Genomic DNA, 16615 nt, shown 5'->3' on the forward strand with positions numbered 1-16615 from the left:
TGTGGGCTCCAGAATCATCAAATACCATTGAAAACCTGCCCTGCTTTATTTTATTTAGGAGACCTTTCCAAAAGGTAACTGAAAGAGGTCTCCAAGGAGGGAAAACATCTGAAAAGCTGAGGTTCCCTTCTAGCCCAAACTCTTCTTTTTCAATGGTGTTCACATCTCCTGTGGTCCCAAGCTCATCATTCAAAGCCCTCTCGGCTGCGGTTCACCCCAGGATATTGAAGCCTGTCCAAAGGACTGTAGGATAGCAGGAGCTTTCTCCCCGGGAGACCCACTCTTACCATCCTTCCATTCTCTGGTGGCTGGATTGATGATGCCAAAGAGTTCATCATTTGTGACTGCTTTGGGGTTGAGGTCGGTCCAGACAGGGCGACGTTTCATGATCTGATAGGTCTTGTGCAAGGACCTCAGCACCTGTGATTTGCCGGTACCAGCTGCACCCACCACAAACACGGAGTGCCTCACTGCCAGCAGCTCTTCCAGCTGGACCACCTGTGGGGACAGGAAGATGGACCCGAGGGACCAATTTGTCACTCAACTACATGCCCATGGCTCTTCTGGGAGCCAGTCTGAGGTGAGAACTACAGTCAAAAGAGGAAGCATTATTTACCCCCAAAATGTATTTGGAATGAGTTTGGGATATAAGGGCAACACAATTTATTTATTTATGTGTTCCTCATGCAGTCATGTAATTATTAGTCACCAATGGAGTGCTAGACAGTGTACCAGAAGAGGGAGATTGATTTGCAATCTTATAGTCTGATGGAGAAGAAAGTTATGTTGACAGTTCTGTTCCCCAGTATTATGAGGGTATGAATATGTACAAATATATAATAAAGAATCCCAGTATTCTGTGTAATGTACCAATAAAAAACTAAAAAAGGAAAATCATGTTGGCAAATTATTATGATGTAAGGTGACTATTTATTTATTTTGGTACTAGGGATTGAATTCAGGGGTACTGAGATGCATCTGCAGCCCTTGTTATATATTTATTTTGAGACAGGGTCTAGCTAAGTTGCTGAGGTTGGCCTCCAACTTGAGATCCTCTTCCCTCATCCTCCCATGTCTTTGGGATTATAGACATGTGCCACTGCTCCCAGCTAATAGAGGTGTTTATATAGTGCTATGGGAATGGAGAGGAGGGAACAATTGATTTTGAAAATAATGGGAACAAGGAAGAATTCCCAAAGGAGGGTGCATTTGAGCTGGAGGCCCAGGATGAGTAGGAGTTTATCTAAAAGATGCCCAGGAGGGATATTTCAAGTAGAGGTAACCCTAACCCTAATCCTAACAGATCATCAAAGTCTTGCAATGTGACAGAGCCTGATGTGGTTGGTTGGATGGGTTAGTGGGATGGAGGAGAGTAGTGGCATTGAAGGTGACTCTTGGTCTGCCTGGCCTCCAGGTGCAGCTTTCCACAGTGTCGTGGGAGTAAACCTACAGGAATCAGGCCACTGTTGTCCTTCTGCTCTTCAAAGTTTCTCCATACCTTTAGTGAAAAAGACCTAAATCCTGAGACTGATTTACAAGGCCCTTTTGCAATCTGACCCAGGTCAGCCTCCACTCTTATCTCTCATCCCCCAACCTGCACTTTCTATCCTAACAACTACTTGGAGCTCTCCAATCGATGATTTTCTTCCCTGTGCCTTTGAACATACTCTGCCTCCTATTTGGAAGTCTCCCTTTCTCCTGCCATCCTCTGGCCAAACCCTGTGAGAAGCCTTCCATGTGGGGTAGGTGTGCTGGACCCACAGCCTCCCTCCTAGCACTTGATGATATTGCAGTAGTTACTTCTCTGTCTCAGCACTTGCTGATCAGTTCACTGAAGGTACAAAGGGCTGGGATTCCTCTCTCTCCTTTTAGTGTCTTAACAGAGAATCTGGCACATGCCAAGGACTGAACAAAAATTGGTTGAAAATATGAAGGATGAGGCTGGGCACGGTGGTGCACACCTGTAATCCCAGCAGCTGAGGAAGATTGTGAGATAGGAGGATTGTGAGTTCAAAGCCAGCCTCAGCAAAAGTGAGGCATTAAGCAACTCAGTGAGACCCTGTCTCTAAATAAAATGCAAAATAGGTCTGGGAATGTGGCTCAGTGGCTGAGTGCCCCTAAGTTCAATCCCCAGTACCTCCCCCCTCCAAAAAAAAGGATGATTGGAAAGGTCTAGATTTTTATATCATGAATGGTCTTGTGTATCATGAGTCAAAATATTTGAATGTTTTAGTAGATCAGGTTTCTTCATATTTTGCACAATAAAACTTTCTCAGGAGAGGAGTAGAAAAATGCACCCAAATATTCACAGGGTGATGAGAAAATGGAAAGTTTCTCTCATGCATTTAATTTATTTATTCTATACTTTAAAATGGTAAATGTTGACTCATGTTTTAAGAATTTAAATAATACTGATGTTAAAAAGAATTTTAGAGTTGTATAGCCAGGGAAATAAGACTAGAGTGGTAGTAACCGGTTCAACATGAAGGCAGCAGATAAATGGCTATTTTGAGGCAAGATGGCCAATTTTTCTTGTGGCAGGAGAATTGACTGAGATGTTAATTTGCATTTTGTTTCCCAGAGCATCAGATAAATATTGTTTGAAAATATGAAGGATGAGGCTGGGCAATGTGGTGCACACCTGTAATCCCCAGGAGCTCAGGAGGCTGAGACAGGAGGATCGTGAGTTCTCATGCTTTAAGAATTTAAATAATAAAATTTGTTTTAAGGTTTTTTGTGGTTTTTTTTTTGTCTCTATCTCAAGGCATTACTCTTCCTAGGATGCCAGGCGTTGTGGTACACGCCTGTAATCCCAGCAGCTCAGGAGGCTAAGGCAGGAGAATTGTGAGTTCAAAGCCAGCCTCAGCAACTTAGTGAGGCCCTAAACAACTTAGTGAGAGAGAGAACTTGTCTCAAAATAAAACCTAAGTACGAGCTAGTAGGCTTGATGCAGAATCTTCCCAGAAAATAATGAGGAAGGAGAATCTTCAAGAGAGTGATGCTTAAGTTATAAATGACAAAGAGTTGCCATGTAAGGACCAGCAGGGGGAAGCCGTCCAGGTAGAGTGAGAGCAGTAAGCTTGGAGGGAAGGGAAAAATGGGAGGATGGTAGAAGATGAGATTAAGCAGGGTCAGACATGCAAGGATTGGTAGTTGGTGTTTTATTCTGAGTATGACTGAAAACATTTGGAGGGTTTTTAAACGTGCTGTTGACCTGAGGTCATTGGGTTTTTAAAAAGCAAAGAAGAGGAGGAAGTAGAGGAAAAGGGAGATGAGGAAGAGAAGAGGAGGAGGAGAAAGAAAAACAGGAGGAGGAGGACAGGGAGAGTAGTGGTTTTGGGTTTTTTTGCTGCTGAGTAGAGACTATGTTATACTCCCAGGTGCTACGGTTTGGATGAGAGGTGTCCCCCAAATGCTCATGTGTGAGACAATGCAAGAAGGTTTAGAGGAGAAATGGTTGGGTTGTGAGAGCCTGAACCTAATCAGTTAGTCAATCCCCTACAGGATTGACTGAGTGGTAACTGAAGGCAGATAGGGTGTGGCTGGTGGAGGTAGGCATTGGGGGGTGTGCCTTTGGGGTATATATTTTGCATCTGGTGAGTAGAGTCTCTCTCTCTCTGCTTCCTGATCATCCTGTGAGCTGCTTCCCTCTGCCATACTCTCTGCCATGATGTTCTGACTTATCTTGAGCCCGAGGAATTCAGCCAGCTGTCTATGCACTGAGACCTCTGAAACCATGAGCTCCTAAATAAACTTTTTCTCTTCTAAAATTGTTCTGTCAGACTTTTAGTCATAGCAGTGAAAAAGCTGACTAAAGTACTCAGGTTTTCCTTTTTTTTTTTCTCCCCACATACAATCAACTGAACAATGGCATCCTACCCTGATATTAGTAAGACTTAAAATCACTTTCTTTCAGGCGTTGTGATGCATGCTTGTAATCGGAGCAGCTCAGGAGGCTGAGGCAGGAGGATCACGAGTTTGAAGCCAGCTTCAGTCATTTAGAGAGGCCCTAAACAACTTAGCAAGATTCCATCTCAAATTAAAACATAAGAAGGGATGGGGAGGGACTGAGGTGGTGGCTCAGTAGTAGAGCGCTTGCCTTGCACATGTGAGGCCCTGGGTTCAATCCTCAGCACCACATATAAATAAACAAATAAAATAAAGGTATCATGTCCATCTGCAACTAAAAAATATTTTTTAAAAAAAGAAGGGCTGGGGATGTGGATTGGTGGTTAAGCATCCCTGGGTTCATTCCCTGATGCCAAACAACAACAACAACAACCTCAACAACAAATCATTTTCTACTGAGGGACACCTTGGCTGGTTTCATAACTTGGCTACCAAGAATTGTGCTGCTATAAACATGAATGTGCATGTATTACTAAAGGATGTGGGTCTTAGTTTTTCTGGATAAATAATAAGGAGCAGGATAGACAGGTAAAGAAAATGTGGTCCATATACACAATGGAGTTTTAGTCAGCCATAAAGAAGGAAATATGTCTTTTGATAGTAAATGAAGAACGTTATGTGAAGTGAAAAAACCCAGAATCAGAAAATTGAAGGTTGTGTGTTTTCTCTTCTATGCAGAAGCTAGAGAGAAATAAGGAATTCAGAAAAAGTGGGTGGTGGAAAGAATCTCATGAAAAGGATGGGAAAGCAGTATAGGAAGGAGACTGAGAGGGCAGAGCGGGGGATGAATGAAAGTACCCACACTGTGCCATGTGCAGGTAGGAGCAGATCATAATGAATTCCACTTCTGTGTAGGACTATAGGCACCCGTGAAAACTAAATCCATTGAAAATCACTTCCTAGTTCCACCTTTTTTCATTTCAGCCACTTTCTTGAGATATATTTCACATACCATAAAATTCAACCCTTCAACGTGTACAATTCCATGTAGATCTCTGTGTAGGGTAGGAGGACCGAGGAGAAGCTCTATGGACGTTATCAGACCTTGGCCTTCATCTTTATCCCTTCACCTGTGGGTGCCAGAGCTGAAACTGGCCTTCTATTGAGGGCCCCAGAAGAGAATGGAGGGCTCTAATTCGGAATACCAATACCCCAATAGTAGCCTCTGTTTCCCCCAAAGAACTTTATTAAATTTTCTTAAAGACTTTCTTTTTTTTTCTTTTTGGCTTTGAGTTAAATGCCTGTTTGTGGATGGCCTGCATTGCTTGGGAATTGGGAATTGAAAGAAGATAATGTGAAAAGAGTGTGGAAAGCCAAGTAGCAGAATTGTAGGGTAAATAGATTTGATGATACTCCCTCCACCCCCAGCTATGTTGGTTCTCTTTCTCATTCCTGCCCTCCTGAAACTCCAAGTCCAGAGCTTCTCCAGGGTTCTGCTTGGCAGAATAGCTGCCTCCTGGCCCCTCTTTTCCCCAAAGCCCTTTCAAAGTGTTCTGCAGCCCCCTCTATTCCACTGGATCTAACCCTCTTCCAGAAATGCATTGTAATGCTCCCTTTCAAATTTCTAGTACTCTACGAGTCTATTCCTCTTTCGTAAAAAATAAAGATTTGTAGTACGTAGTACCACTTTTAAAGGATTTGGGGATGCCACTAGAGCCTCACACATCAGCTTCGAGAAATTATTTCCCCCAAATTCAAGTGGATGGTGCAAATAAAAAGTGGGTAGAGGCATCATCTATTCCAAGTGGAGAGTCTCTACTTTCCTTTGAATAGAGAATCATGGAACAGCTGTTACAAAGAAGGGTAAGAAATGAAGGAAGCATGATGTCACCCAGCTGATAAGTACACAGAGAGAAAGGGTAAAGCTCTGAAAGGGAAAAAGATGCAGAATGTGGAGGAAAGAGGTGACATGATCAGATCTCAGAAGGTCTGGCAAGATGTGGGCTGTCCTGATTCTAAGAACCTCATGGCATTTAACCCATCTCTGGGGTGAGACTGTCTCTTAGGATTAGACCCTTTAGTGGAAAGCTCTTGACCTGGCATTCAGGGCCCTGTGTATCATGGTCCCATATTGTCCTTTGAGTCTTATTGCCTGTGTCCTGCTCTCCCCTACTCTGGCGCCCATCGCCTTAATACCTTTGCCTTTAGCAACACTGGACTTCCTGCTGATGCCTGTACAATCTATTTCCCGCAATATGCCCCTTTGCTGATCCTTTTCTCTCTACCTTGAAGGCCATCCTACTGCGGTGAGCCGTTCTAATAGACCGTGGCCGCCATTAGAAGATGGTGCCGGCTTCCACTGTGGCCTGTGATAAACAACTCCTTATATGGAGAATTGGCACGCAATCCCTTACCACCCTATGAGAAAGCTCCACGTGGCAGCTTCGCATTGGGGCTTGAGATGCTTTATTAAGGCTGGGAGGGGCATCCGTGAGAGAGAAGAAGAAATATCAAGGGCCTGAATAAACTGCTGAAAGAAGATTCCTGAGTTGCGTCTTCCTTGCGGGCAAGGGGTCGCGACATCCTACCCTCTTTTCTACTTCAAAAACCTGCACTCTGAACTTGGAAGGAGGGACATAGGGAGTGGGGAGAAGGGGCCAACTGGCAGAAACGGTCACAGCTGCAGAGGACGGGGTGATGCTCTGTTCTCTTTCCCATAAATGAAAGCAGACACCTGCTTGCCGTAAGGAGGAGATATTTCACTTCATCCTTAATTCTATTTATATATATTTGGGGCTTAAATCTCTACCAGTGAAACTACTGTGTACCAGAAACAGCTTCTGGAGTGGAGTAGAAGGGACCTGCCCCTTAGCTGTAGTTCCTGCAGGGGGAGCACTTTCCCCTCCCAGGAGATATCTTAGTGGAGCACCTTGGAAAAGTAAAATGCTTCATCTGCATCCTCTGCCTTAGGGGTTGTTGAGGGATCAAATGTGATACACAATATAAAACCACCTGCGAACTCTAAAACAGTGCAGATGTATTTCTTACACATGTTATTGCACAGGAAAACAATCTGTCCACGTCTATTTGAATTTCAGGACCCCCGCCCTTCTTTGTGGCACTTGTTTCCTCCCACTCTAAGCTTTACTTATTCTACGTGTACCACGACATTTTATTCATCCTGAAAACATTACCTTCTGCACAATGACACTGTAAAAAGACAGACTCGTGGAAAAACAGGGTGGGGATAGGCCATTCAAAATGTGGAGAATTTTGTATGCAAGCCCTCAAAACTCAAAAATCGAGTTCTAACCCCAGTGAAAATGCTAGCGCAGTTAATTCCCTAAGCAATTGCACCCTGTCTCACAGTCAGTACATCCTTTGCACCCTTAAACCTGAGATCCTGTGCCTCTTTATTCCAGGGGTAGAAGCTGAGTAAGTTTGATTTTGATAGACATAATATTAATCACAATTGAGGATCCAGTTCAGATGGAGCCTTCTTCACTAATTCACAAAGGGGAGATGGCTTTACAGGTCCTTCGTCTGCAATTGCAGCCCCCGTAGCCAACAAAGAGCCGTTCAGTGCACACTGGCTCCTACAGTCACTAAGCTAGTTCTATTTGTACTAAAGGTCCAGCTTTTTTTCCTTCAGGTCTTTACTGTGAAATCCATCAGTTTCCTCTTGATGCAGATGGTGGGGGTTCCCTCCATTTTTCTCTGATATTTCCTACCAGGCGTTCCACATTGTGGGTCCCCAATAAAGAACTGCTGACCTTTGAGGAATTAGAGTAAAATAAAGGAAAGGGGGAGGGAAGGATAGGATCATATTAAGAATCGATCAAATCTAAATTAATAGACAAGCAAAAGGCAGTGGTGTGGAGTTGAGGAAGGAGAAGGGGAGAGGGGAGGGAGAATGAGAGAGAAAAAAAATGAGAGGGAAAAGGTGGGATCGTGAACTGAAATCAATTTCTATGCATGCATGAGTTTGTTGGGATGAACCCAACTACTGTGTATAACTATAAAGCTCTGATAAAAAAAATAGCAACCAAAAATAATGGCTGAAATGGATTAAACTACTTCTAACTGGATAATCTCCGTATATCTAAAGAAACCCTTTGGATTAAGGATGATGGGACAACTCATGGTCTGAGAACAACATGAAGAGACAGAGCTCAAGAGGACAAGCATCAGGTACCTTGAGCACAAAGTTGTCCTCAGCCTGGAGCTTTAGGTCCACTACCGCCTTCCTGACCAAGGCTTCGAAGTCCAGGTTTCTCCTTCGGGGGACATCCAGGGCAGGGAAGAGGTCCCCAATCAAGCCCATGAACACAGGCATGTCATCAGTCACAATCTTGGGGATGTTGAAATCTCGCAAGGAGCGCATCAAGACTTGGTCCTCGGGTCGGTCGGGGTCCCCTCGCTTCAGGGATCCTGCCACCACAAGTACAGATTTGATGGCCCGCAGGCCCCAGTCATAGTGATCCTGTGGGCAAGTTATGTAGATGAGACCCAAGTTGCTGGGATGCAGAGCGCCATATGCTCAGGTTACAAAATTATACATAACACATATTCTAGGTCATTTTTGGAGTCCAGGCAAATGCCTGGGAGAGGATTCAGGACTTAGAAAATCCAGATCACACAGTTCCAAGTCCTGGTCTGGCATTTTCTGGCTCTGAGGCAGGCACAGCCCAGACAAGGGATGAGGCTTCAGGGAGAATCAATACTACAGGAAATGAGATGAAAACAGAATTTCCTCCTCCTTGGACAGAATTCAGAGGACGGAGAGAGCCTGTGCTGTGACAGCAAAGGTGATCAATGCAAGAAGACCCCAAAGAGAAGCGAAACGCACTTGGAACAGCTCAGGGAAACTTCATCGCTGTCCTTGCCACCAAGAAATTCTCCATCCAGGGAATAAACCTTGTAGATGCTTAGACGTATTTTGTTAAAGTGCTTTTCCCCTAAGGGGAGCCTGTCTTAGCCAGAGGCTACACTGAGGGACAAACAGCAGTGAGAAGCAGGAGGCTAGCTATACCTAACTCTTTTCCCAACACCCTTTTCATTTCACGGCCCTTCAGGTAGAGACTATTCCTTCCAAGGATTTTTGTTAGCCATTTCAATGTTTCTTAGGGGACAATTATGTCTGTGAGGCGTTGCTAAGTATTCTAGTGAAAAATGGAGTTCTTTGGTTGAAGAATTTTTTTTAAAAAAATGTTGATCTAAAAAGTGAGCACCTATCTTTATTTCAGAAGCACTCAGAGCTTGTAGAATGTTTATGGGCACAGTGATTCTCTACATTAGAAATTTCTAATACATTGGCCCCAGAGCCTTTCCAGAGTTGGGGCCTTGGTGGGCCTTTTGTTCATCATCCTCTCTAGAGGTCTTACCTGTTTGGAGAGAAGCTCTTTGCACAACTGGTAAAGGGTAATGAACTTCCTGGCTAATAACCGAGCTTCGATGAATCCTTCTGCCACCAGCATGATCTCACAGATCAACTCAAAGTCTGGAACAACCATTGCACAAGGCCTGTGGGCAGGGAGACAGAAGTAGAGACAGTTTCCCAGCCACAGAGTTGAAGAGAGTTTATAGGACAAGAGACATTGACTGAGATCACACATAGAGGCATCTGTGAGCTCAAAAAACTCATGGAAAATTTTTTGCAATTATTTCATCTAAGACTTCCAAGTTATAGTTGAGTTAGTTAAGGATAAAGGAAGCACATTGTCTTACTCAAGGTGATGACAATGTTAGCAGATGGGGTGGTGCTGGGCTATAACTTGGGTCTTGTATCTTGAGACTTATGCACTTTACACAATGCGTGGATCCATAAAGCAAGTTATCCAGGATAGATTGGGGCCAAGATTGAGGAACTGATTCTTTCTGGGTGTCTTCAAGAAACTGAGAGTCTCCCTAGTCCCCATCCTCAAGAGATATGTATGCTCCCAATCCTAGATACTCAGGGCATATTCTGTATTTATTTGCAAACAAATGTAAATTTCTAATGCTGAGGTCTAAGGTAGGTACCTATTAACTCCACATTGACTCAAAATGGTATATGTATGAGAACACAGAAAGAGAGTTTTGTCTCTATATAAACATTTTTTTCATGATTTTTAAAACTCTGGCACTAGAGGCATTTGGTTTTAAAATGACCTATTTTTATTAGTTGATTAGGTAAGTAATTGGAGCCTAACATTGCTACAATTCTTTAATTGCGTTTTCCCTACACTGATGCAAAGATTTCAAAATCATTTCATTCAAGCCCAGAATTTTCCTTGAAATATTTTGCATTGCATTCAAATTCCAAGGAGCTACAAGATACTTATTAGATTCTCAAGATTTATTTGGTAACTTGGACAGAAGGTCAGAATAGACATTTGCACAACAGAATGTGATGTGGCCATGAGAGATAATGCTATAGAAGGAAAACTATTAAATGTCGTGGGAAAACATTAATCAGTGAAGACAAGGAACTAAACAATATAGAGTTGGATCTCAGCAATGTTCTGCCAATACAGTAGCAGAGGGGACATGCTGAGCTGTGACGCTGATTATCTCTGTGACAAGACTGGGCTGGGGAGGAGCAGAGACTCTGGGTTCAAGCTTCAGTTTTTCCATTTACTAGTCAGGCTACTGGCCAATTCTAGCAACCAGGCTGACGATCCTGGACAACTTGCTGAATTTATCTGTTTTCTCATACAAGGGAGAAACTAGTAGTATCTACCTCATAGGATCTTTATAAAAATTGAATGTAAAAGTAGAGTTTGTGTTTATTGTTTATCAAACTATTTTTTCTCATTTTTTCCAAATTTTCTTCTATGAATATATGTGATGGTCTGTATGTTTGTGTCCTCCTAAAATGCATGTAGTGAAATCCGAACCTCCCTTATGAGGGCATTGGGAGAAAAGCCCTTTGGATAGTGATTAGGTCATGAGGGAGGATCCCCTGTGAACTGGATTAGTGCCCTTATAATAAGAGGGCAGACACAAGGAGAACTTGGCCATCTGCGACTTGGAAGCAGGTCTTCCCTAGAACCCAATCACATTGGCAACCTGAACTCAGACTTCCAGCTTCTAGAACTGAGAAAAATAAATGTCTGTTGTTTAGGTACTTTGTTATAGTAGCCTGAATGGACTAAGGCAGTTCCATTTACATTTAGGGAAAAAATGTAAAGAATAATTCTTACAAAAAAAAAAAAAAAGAACAGCCGAGTGTGGTGTGCACTCTTATAATCCCAGTGGCTTGGGAGGCTGAGGCAGGAGAATCACAAGTTCAAAGCCAGTCTCAGCAACTTAGTGAGGCCCTAAGCAACTCAGTGAGACCCTGTCTCTAAGTAAAGTATAAAAAAGGACTGAGGATGTGGCTCAGTGGTTGAGTACCCCAGGGTTTAATACTTGGTACCAAAAAAAAAAAAAAACAAAAAGAACAATTTTTATTTGGGTGAGATAAGCTACCTGTATTATTGTTTGTAACACAAAGCTCATTTAATAAATACTTTGCATAAATAAATTGTATGCAATGCAGTATTCTGCGGCAGTGTAGACAAGTTGTTAACATTCCAATGTTTCTTGGGCAAAGTTGCCTGAGTGAGGATACACCCAAACTACTCATGAGACATGAATTTGCCCTGACTGGAGTGATTTAAAAGTGAGGGGCTAGGGGTTGGGGCTGTGCTCAGTGGTAGAGCACTTGTCTTACATGTGTGAGTCACTGGGTTCAATCCTCAGTGCCACATAAATAAAATAAAGGTATTCTGTCCACCTACCAAAAAGAAATTAAAGAAAAGTGAGGGGCTAATGGACACAGGACCTCCCAAGGCTTCAGAAGTCTATAAAAGTGTGGATTTCACCTGGGCAGAGAGCACTGAGTCTCACTCCAAGATATGAGACAGTGGTGTCATAGCTCCTCATGGTTTACTTACCTCTCCTAAAATCAGTAAGCAGAAAATCAGAAAGCTGGGAGCACCCTTCAGTTTTCCCTCTGTTGGGCCAACCTCATGTTTTTGCAAAAAGAATGTAGACTCCAACTCCTGCTAGGAGATGCATTTGTGTTTTCTTATCAAAATAAGGAAGATTTAAAAACATAGCAATATGCATGGTGGCAAGGGTGAAATAAAAGAGGTGTTTCTATGCATCACTACTAGGGGTGTAATTTGGTACTATGGCTTTTTAGAAAGCAATTTGGCAAAGTGTATCAAGAGCCTTAAAAATGTTCTTACTCGTTAACTCAGTAATTCCACTTCTAGGATGTTAGCCAAACAAAATAATCAGGCATGCAGAAAAAAGAAAAGATTTATATACAAAAATGTACACTGCAGCATTATGTATGAATTTATTTTAAATGTTAGAAATAGTCTTAATATTCAACCATGAGAGACCAGTTAATTACATTGTGGGCCATGTACTTGATTAAAAAAAATATGCCATCATGAAATGAGATTCATTAAACATATCTAACAGAAGAAAGTATTGTTGATAGACTATGAAATGAAAAAAAATAAGACAATACAAAACTGTACACAGGCCACAAATATAGGTTACAAGTGTAATAAAATTCAAACACACACATAAGGAACTGAACGCAATTAAGCAAAAAATCATTTTACAGTTGATGGCATTACAGAAAAAGCAGATTTAAGAAATCAACTTTCTAAATGTTCCAAATTTTCTCTAATATATGCATCATATATTTTCAGTGGAAAAATAGTCCCTCCTGTGGGGCAAAGCTTCTGCTTACCTGAAGAGAGCCTTGAGGTTCTCAGGTAGCTCAGTGCGGCCGGCGTAGCCTGGGTTCATTGTGATGAAGATGCCCACGGAAGGATTCAGGCTAATCTCCTCCCCAAGGAAGTTGAACCGCTGCTTCTTATCTCTAATTGCATCTTGGATGCTTTTTACCTGGTGGGCCAATCAGAGGACGATGCCTCCAGGTGCTTTAGGGACTCCCCAGTTATGCACAACACCAACAACTACCCTGTGGTCCATTTCACTGAAGGACAGCCACCATGAACACACCCTGGACCCTTTGCTGAATGAGTGCTGGGTAGTATCTAAAAGAAATTTGCTGGGCGCAGTGGCACATGCCTGTAATCCCAGTGCCTTGGGAGGCTGAGACAGGAGGATCAGGAGTTCAAAGCCAGCCTCAGCAATGGCAAGGCGCTAAGCAACTCAGTGAGACCCTGTCTCTAAATAAAATACAAAATAGGGCTGGGGATGTGGCTCAGTGGCCAAGGGTCCTTGAGTTCAATCCTTGGTTACCCACCCTGCCCCCCCCCCCAAAAAAAAAAAAAAAAAAAGAAGAAATTTGGCTGCCCACACCCAAATTTATAACAATGTAGCTAACAGGATGAGAGTGAACAGCAAGCAGGTATTTCTTTCTGAATGTAAGTTTCCTCTGTATAATAACTAAAGCATATTAGTACCAGCTACATGCCAGGTGCTATTCTGAGCACTATTTTTTTTTTTTTCTAGTGCTGGGGATTGGATTTAGAGCCTTTCACATTACAATTGAGTTACACACCCAGTCCCTGAATTCTTTTTATGTGTTAACTCCCTACAATCCTTGGTGGGGAGCATTTTAATCCCATCAGTCTGATTGCTCTAGGTTAAAACAGAAGGTCAGAGAGATGGAGAAGTTTGCTCACAGTTAACAGAAATGCTAACTGGGCTCCAGATTTGGGTCCAGGGAAATAGATGCTGGCCTGTGCTCTTCACCACCGTGTGATGGTGAGATGCCAGTCCCTACCTCCTGGGCTTGTTCTAAGAATTAAATAAAGTCTGTAAGAGCTTGGTGTACAGAAAATGCTTAAAAATAGAAGCATACATAGACGATGTTAATGTGACCGTTATCACTGCTGTTGTGGTCCTTGCCTTGACAACTCCTCCCCACCTTCCCCCCCAGACTTTGTCTCTGGCATGATGCACAGGCTGAAAGAAGATGGCAGCTCCTTTGTGGAGCATCCAGTCTATGATGAGGAGTGGCAGGAACCACATGGTACAGGTAAGCTGGGGCCCCCAATCCAAAGGGCTCTAAGTGCCTTTCTAAAAGAGAATCAACTTTTTCTTTAATCAGTTCTGGAGCCAGAGGGATATTGAAGCTGAAGCTTGACCTGGTCAGAGCTATATGGGTTATAGATCACTTTTATGGTAGTGGGAAGACAGGCAGAAATGAAATTCAGCCACTTAGTTTCACACCTGGTGCTTTGAAAGACACATGCAAAAATGATCAGCAACAGAGGAATGGAAGTCAAAAGGCCAACACTTGCAAGCCAGCCTTGTTCAGCCAGACCCGAGAGTGTCCCTGAGAATTTCGAGTCTCTCAGGGTTCATGAGAGCAAAACCAGAATGTCGGGGACCAGTGGCAGGTTTTTCAATGAGCTTCTAGCATGTGCACAAGCTCCAGGCTGGAAGGACAGATGAGGGTAGTTTATGTCTGTGAAGATGGGGCTGCAGAGGTGAGTGTGTGTGTGTGTGTGTGTGTGTGTGTGTGTGTGTGTGTGTGTGTGAGAGAGAGAGAGAGAGAGAGAGAGAGAGAGAGAGAGATGAGAGGAATAGTAAAACAGCTGGACCATCAGCTATCTATGGGCAAGGCTATCTCCCTGCACCTAGAAGGGCAGCATTTGCCACCATGTGTGACAACTCCGCAATTAGGATTCATCTCCCATTTCAAAGTGAAGCTCTAATGACTGAACGCATTTTGAGCTCACAGTAATTAGTGTGAGAGTGAAACTTCTTTTCTCCCTGCAGAATACCAATGCCATCCTGGCAGAGGCTGTCTCTAGCACCCAGCACACTGGCCAAACAGATTGAGCTCTGCTGATCTGTGTGGGGCTCACAGCTCAGCCCAGGTCTGCTGGGGAGCCCCATGTTGTCCTTGTCACTCTGCAAGTTGTATGGCTGGTAAAGGTTGGTCTCCTCCTTTGTGGCCAGTCCTCCCATCTATAAAATATACAGAACACTATCGTAGCTAGGGAGCAGGGAAGTGAGTTTGATTAGCATTTACAAATTGCTCTGCTACCTCTGGGTGTAGACTAAAGGCCAGAGCCCAGGACCCTTTCTGCTGTTGGTTCTGACTCAGCATTCTCTCCACAAACACCAAAGCCCAGAAACCTCACACACAGCAAGAATTTTACGATGTGCTTTTGAATTGGAGGCATCTGTGCTTTTGTGTAAAATTCTGTAGGGGGCCCCTGGAGGGAGAATGCTGAACAGACTGGAGGATGTGGTTAATGTTGAAGCATTGGTGCTCCCAGACATTTCCTTTAGCTTGGCTCACGTAGGGTGGAGACCGTTTGCCAGGACTTTCTTCAGGATAAACCATTGCAATGTGATGGTGATCAGGGTCCAGAAGTCATGGATAAAGTCCAAACTTTGAAACAAAGTCCAGAAGCTTCAGGATGTCAGTGGGGAGAAGCAGGTGGGCTGGAAAACTAGATTCAATGCAATCTCAGCCAGGAGGAAGTGCACACACATGTAGACACAGACTGACAGCTAAAGCTGCTAGATATTCTCTGCACTCACGGGGGTCTGTTTCTCCATACAGACTCATCCATTTTTGCAGATTTTAAAGCCACAGGGAATGATAAAAAATAATAACTGAAAATAGTTTGAGCAGTACCAGGTGCTTCTGAATAGTTTACCTAAATTATTCCATTCAAAACTTTCAACAGCTGTATGAGATGGGTTGGTCTTAGATCCTCATTTTATAGATGTGGAAACTGAGGCAGAAAGCAGTTAAGAAACCATACGTTGCTTATGTTGCTTATGTAAGATGTTATCTGTACGGGAGGCTGGGGGAGGGATATACAGGGACTTTATCTGTAACATTTTTGCAACTTTTCTGTAAATTTAAAATTCTATAAATCTAAAATTCAAAATAAGAGGTTAACTGAGAAAAACAGGAAGTCTGGCTGCTATCCAACAGTTGGTAAGTGGGAAACCCTTATTGAAAATCATGCAGTCTGGTGCCAAAGCACTTGCTTTTCACCAAGTCCCCTTCTGTCAAAAAAAGCACCATGCCAGTCATATACTAGGACCTCATCAGATATAGTCACGGGTCACTTAATGACAGGGGGATAACTTGAGAACTATGCCATTAGATGATTTCATGTTTGCATGAACATCACAGAATGTACTTATACAAACTAAGATGGATGCAATGCCGTAAGGTGATATCTTACCGGACTCTTGTCATATATACTGTCTGTCATAGGCTGATACGTTGCTATGTGGAGCATGACTGTCATACATTTTCAGAGTAATGTGATTTGCTCTGAAAATAATACTGGTTATTATGATTTCTACAAAATAACAAAAATTGTTTTATTAACCAGTTTATTTTTTTAAAAAAACAAACAATGTGGAAATCTTTGTAGAAATCAGCAATCTCAATGGAGGGAGATTTTATATGCCACCCCCATATGACAGTGTCTGGAGACATTTTTGCTGTCATAACTGAACTGAGGATGCTGCCAGCATCCATCCAATAGAGGCCAGGGATGCTCCTCTACATCCTGCAGCACACAGGACAGAATTTTGCAACAGAGAACTCTCAGTCCACAACATTAATAGTTCTGAGATTGCCAAACCTTGATCCATACCAGTTATTTCCATGATTGGGAGACAGAGGCCAAGAAGATATCAGTGACTTGCCACCATCTATAGCATGTGCCTGGACCCAATCAAATTCTTATGCAAATTTCTACCCCCATCCAAGATAGAACAAATAAAAAATTCTGGAGGAGTGAGTTCAAACAGGTGCATCTTAACAAGC

At 42.9% G+C, this 16615-nt stretch overlaps 1 protein-coding gene across 2 annotated transcripts in view; it reads right to left on the reverse strand.

The window, feature by feature from the left end:
* The window catches only part of Dnah9 (dynein axonemal heavy chain 9), a 330995-nt gene that overhangs the window by 191538 nt on the left and 122842 nt on the right, over positions 1-16615 (reverse strand). For both annotated transcript variants that reach the window (XM_046420725.1, XM_058571595.1), the window contains exons 29-32: positions 12584-12741; positions 9234-9372; positions 8045-8332; positions 288-498 (exon numbers count right to left, since the gene is read on the reverse strand). In XM_046420725.1, the coding sequence (XP_046276681.1) occupies positions 288-498; positions 8045-8332; positions 9234-9372; positions 12584-12741 (796 nt within the window). The remainder of the gene's footprint in view (positions 1-287; positions 499-8044; positions 8333-9233; positions 9373-12583; positions 12742-16615) is intronic.

The sequence above is a fragment of the Marmota monax genome, unplaced genomic scaffold (assembly GCF_021218885.2).
Source record: "Marmota monax isolate L192 unplaced genomic scaffold, Marmota_monax_Labrador192_F-V1.1 WCK01_AAM20220418_F8-fsc00274, whole genome shotgun sequence".
NCBI lineage: Eukaryota > Metazoa > Chordata > Mammalia > Rodentia > Sciuridae > Marmota > Marmota monax.